Here is a 4,061-nt window from a genome sequence, read left to right as displayed (position 1 = left end):
TATATGATAAATAATTGAACAGTTTTTAAACCTTTTAAATTATAATAATTTTTTTTCACAATATCACTGTTTTACTGTAGATTTGACCAAGCAAAAAACATTTAAAAAAATCCAAATTATTCCAAACTTTTGACTGGTAATAACACATTTTTTTTTTTACATAAAATAAAGTCTCTTAGCAAACAAAGATACATATTGTAGTGCTAGCCTGTTTTTGCATGTGTAAAATTAAAAACAAAAGCTTTTTTACCAGTTTTACACACCTGTTTCTGAACAGGTATGTCTATATATAATCCATGTTTAAAAAAAACCTTAAACCATTTGCTTGTCTGGTTTAATCTTTTTTAATCTTTTATCTGGTCTCCCTGTCCAGCTGACAAATGCACAAAAGCCCTCTTAAACCAGCAAAACAGACCAACAGGTTTTTCAGCACTTTGAACCAATGATGCATTATATGTGCACAGGAATAAATGTTAAATATTAACCATGTACATCACCCTGGGTGCTGATATGATCGTCTGATGTCAAATCCACAACAGCAAAACCATGGTATAATCAGTTATTAACCTTGCGTGTGTGAGAAAAATAGAAAAGTCGACGAAGTGAAGAGTAGTTGAAAAAAAAATAACGAAAACATTATTAGAGACACAATAAAATTGATAGCTATTCACCTTTTAAAACTGGAATGATGAAGCATTTTTACTTTAAAATCATTCTAGAGAACAAAAACATTCCTCTAATTGAAAAATCACCTGTGTGTGCTTTTCAGCTTTTTCTCATGCGCTTTTGTGTCATAACATATATGAGTGTGTGTTCTGCTCATATGTGTGTCCATACGATCCATCACGCTTTCATCATGTTCTCAATGATGACACCAGACACCTTAATTACCTTCACCTGTATGAGAACAGACACACACTTCCCTCACCTGTCCACACCCAGTGTCCTCCAGAGACAGCCTGAGAACACTTACCAACACACACACACACACATATAAAAGCACAATACGTACTCACATCCAGGGAATCTTCATTGACGATGATGAGGGACATGCCATGTGACACCAGCCTACAGGAGTAACCTGAGACACAGTGGAGAGTTACAGCAGAGGCGTTACACAAAGCCACACATACACACCCCAACAACAACTTAACCTCTTTGTATATCTGTCATTACCCATTAATGCCTGTCTGCTGTCCACTGGTTTATCTCCAGTCTCACCCAATTTATTTTGAGCTGTCTGTCTGCAGCGCCCACCTGACTGCCTATCTGTCTGTCCTTCTGCGATTTCCTTAGTCTAGGAGTCCGCTTGTGTGTTTTCAAATCAGTGTCTGTTTGATATTGTATTGTGTTGTGTCATTGTACTTGTCAGCCTACATTAAAGCTGCTGTCTGTAATGTATTATGAAATTACAATACAAATAAGTATTTTAGCTTAAAAATATAATGTACTATAGAATAAAAAAGACAATCTTTGAAATAATTACGTTTATGCATTGCTTACCTAGGCTGCATTTATTTGATCAAAACTACAGTGAAAACAGTAATTTTGTAAAAAAAAAAATATTACAATCTAAAATAAGCATTTTCTGTTATAATAATTTTTGTAAAATTTAATTTATTCCTCTAAGAGCAAAGGTAAAATTTCAACAGCTATTACTCCAATCTGAAAATTAAAAAATGTATCACACTTTCCATGATAAATAAAAAATAATAAGAACAATTATTAACAATTCAGCAGCAATTATAATTGATAACCGAGCACCAAATAAGCATATTAGAATGATTTCCGAAGGATTACATCACCCTGGGTGCTGATATGATCGTCTGATGTCAAATCCACAACAGCAAAACCATGGTATAATCAGTTATGGATTTCTACATTAGTTAGAAATCTGACTACAAGTGGTGTTCTATTGACGACATGCTAATACAGACTCAAACAATGGCGTGACTTTGTGGAATAAGTATATAACCATGTATGACACACACCAATATTGATGGCTGTCTCCTGCTTGTCTCCGGTCAGAACCCAGATCTTGATGTCGGCTCTCATGAGTGTTGCTATGGTTTCCGGGACTCCTGCTTGCAGTCGGTCTTCTATCGCAGTGGCACCCAGCAACAGCAAGTTCTGTGTGTGACAAAGAGATGAAAAAAAAAACTAAATAAAGAGAGTATATATATATATTATATATATATATATATATATATATATAAACAAACTTTACAAATCAAAATGGTAACCTCACCACAAAGTTGAACAGTATTACCGTAATTTAACCAAATTTATAAAAAATATAGTGAAATTATCAAAAAATATGATGAATGATGAAAAATATACCATATTGTGCGTATGATAACATGTTGATGGCTAATTTATAGTGTAAAGTCATATGTATTTTGAAAAATTTAATAAAATTACAGCATTTTAATTCATTCTTCAAAAAAAAAAAATATATATTTAAATGATCACTTTAAATTTATAATTCTGCATCCTGTCATCTAACTTAAGAAAATAAACTGGATTATGATGCTAGGGTGTTATGTGTGGTTTACTAGGAAGTTACTTTATTGACCCTTATGTCTTGATTATATTCTGGTCTCTAGATATGATTTGAGCTCCTTCTTTAATGCCATTCTATGTGATTTTTAAACATTTTATTCTCCACTGGCAAAAATTCTAAACCTGATTTCTTGACAAAGTAATAGCACACCCTTCTCCAAAAATTGCACGGTTTGAAGTATCATTCATGTTTTGAAAACTTCAAACCATAGCTAAAAGCACTACTAAATACAGCCACACATAGAAACTCAGTAAATACAGGCAACCTAAAACCTCGACATCTTTCACATCTTCTCCTCTCCATCTTTCACAGTGTCTTATCCACTTTTTTTTAATAATTCCTCTCTCCCTCTGTGAGAGTATGTGTATGTGGGGAGATATTTGAGGAGTTTTTGGTGTATTTATGTGTGTGTGCAGAGGAAACACAGTAGTGTTGTTGACTCTGGTTTTATGGGGCTCTTGGCAGACTGGTGCAGGTAATTATCCTCGCTGTGGTATACCAACCCCTCCTCAGACTACTACTCTGGGCCAGAGCCCTGAAAAGCACACAAAACCCAACAAACTGGATTTTCACTGCTCCATATAACAGCGTCTGTGTCCTGGGGCTCAGATCTCTGATCAGTAGTTTCGAAGTTTTGCAGTACTGTGTAATCCAACCTGACGGGGAGGCAGTGAGTTTATAGCTTGTAGCAGTTAATGAGAGAACAACAGAGCACCACCTTATGCACAATCGGAGTTCAGAAGTGTGAAAATGTAATGTTACAGTGCCACCTGTTGACCAGTCAAAGCACTGCATCTGGAGGACAGCCATGTGCAAAAGATGCCAGAGCATGTGAGCGAAGCGGAGCAGTGTGACGCTCCGCTACGTTACGTTTTCCGCTCTATGGACGTGCGCTCCACTCAGTCGTTCTAACCGCCCAAGCAAGCGCTCCGTTAATATTCCGCTCACGCACAATATCTGAACTCCATAACTGCTCTACTATTCTCGATCTCTACAGATTCTCGATCTCGAACAAGCAAATCATCAAACGGCATTCTGGGTTGAGCGAGTGGCGCTGAGCGTATTGAGCGAGCGGAGCGGAATCTTCAGAAAGGCGCTCTGCGCTCTTAAGGAAATATTACCACTCCACTCCCCGCACGCTCCGCTCCGCTCACATGCTCTGAAAGATGCTAGTCTTGGCACCAGACTTTCTCATATATAATGAACATAACACAGATTTGCTCCCTCCTACACAAGAAGGCACTACATTTTTTTTTTAATATACTAAATCAATGATACTAAGTTGCTACAAATAGGTGCTTCTGAGAAACAACTTTATGGGGTAAATAATGCCATTAATCATTTTAGAAATATTCAAGAGTTTTGTGAATGGATGAATGGATATACTGTACCTACGCTTTTTTCAGGTAGAGTATATCCATTCATATTATATATATTAATATTTATAGTATATGTTTTAAATATATTCAATTACTACATTTATGAAATAATTAATTTC

General features: G+C 35.9%; 1 protein-coding gene across 13 annotated transcripts in view; it reads right to left on the bottom strand.

Moving 5' to 3' along the window:
• The window catches only part of LOC107654223 (phospholipid-transporting ATPase IB-like), a 71,766-nt gene that overhangs the window by 39,210 nt on the left and 28,495 nt on the right, over window positions 1-4,061 (bottom strand). For all 13 annotated transcript variants that reach the window (XM_016441209.1, XM_016441210.1, XM_016441212.1 and 10 more), the window contains 2 exons: window positions 1,992-2,130; window positions 1,017-1,081 (listed from right to left, as the gene is read on the bottom strand). In XM_016441209.1, the coding sequence (XP_016296695.1) occupies window positions 1,017-1,081; window positions 1,992-2,130 (204 nt within the window). The remainder of the gene's footprint in view (window positions 1-1,016; window positions 1,082-1,991; window positions 2,131-4,061) is intronic.

Source organism: Sinocyclocheilus anshuiensis, unplaced genomic scaffold, assembly GCF_001515605.1.
Source record: "Sinocyclocheilus anshuiensis isolate Anshui unplaced genomic scaffold, SAMN03320099.WGS_v1.1 scaffold655, whole genome shotgun sequence".
In the NCBI taxonomy this organism is placed as follows: Eukaryota; Metazoa; Chordata; class Actinopteri; order Cypriniformes; family Cyprinidae; genus Sinocyclocheilus; species Sinocyclocheilus anshuiensis.
This window is presented reverse-complemented; position numbering and strand designations above follow the sequence as displayed.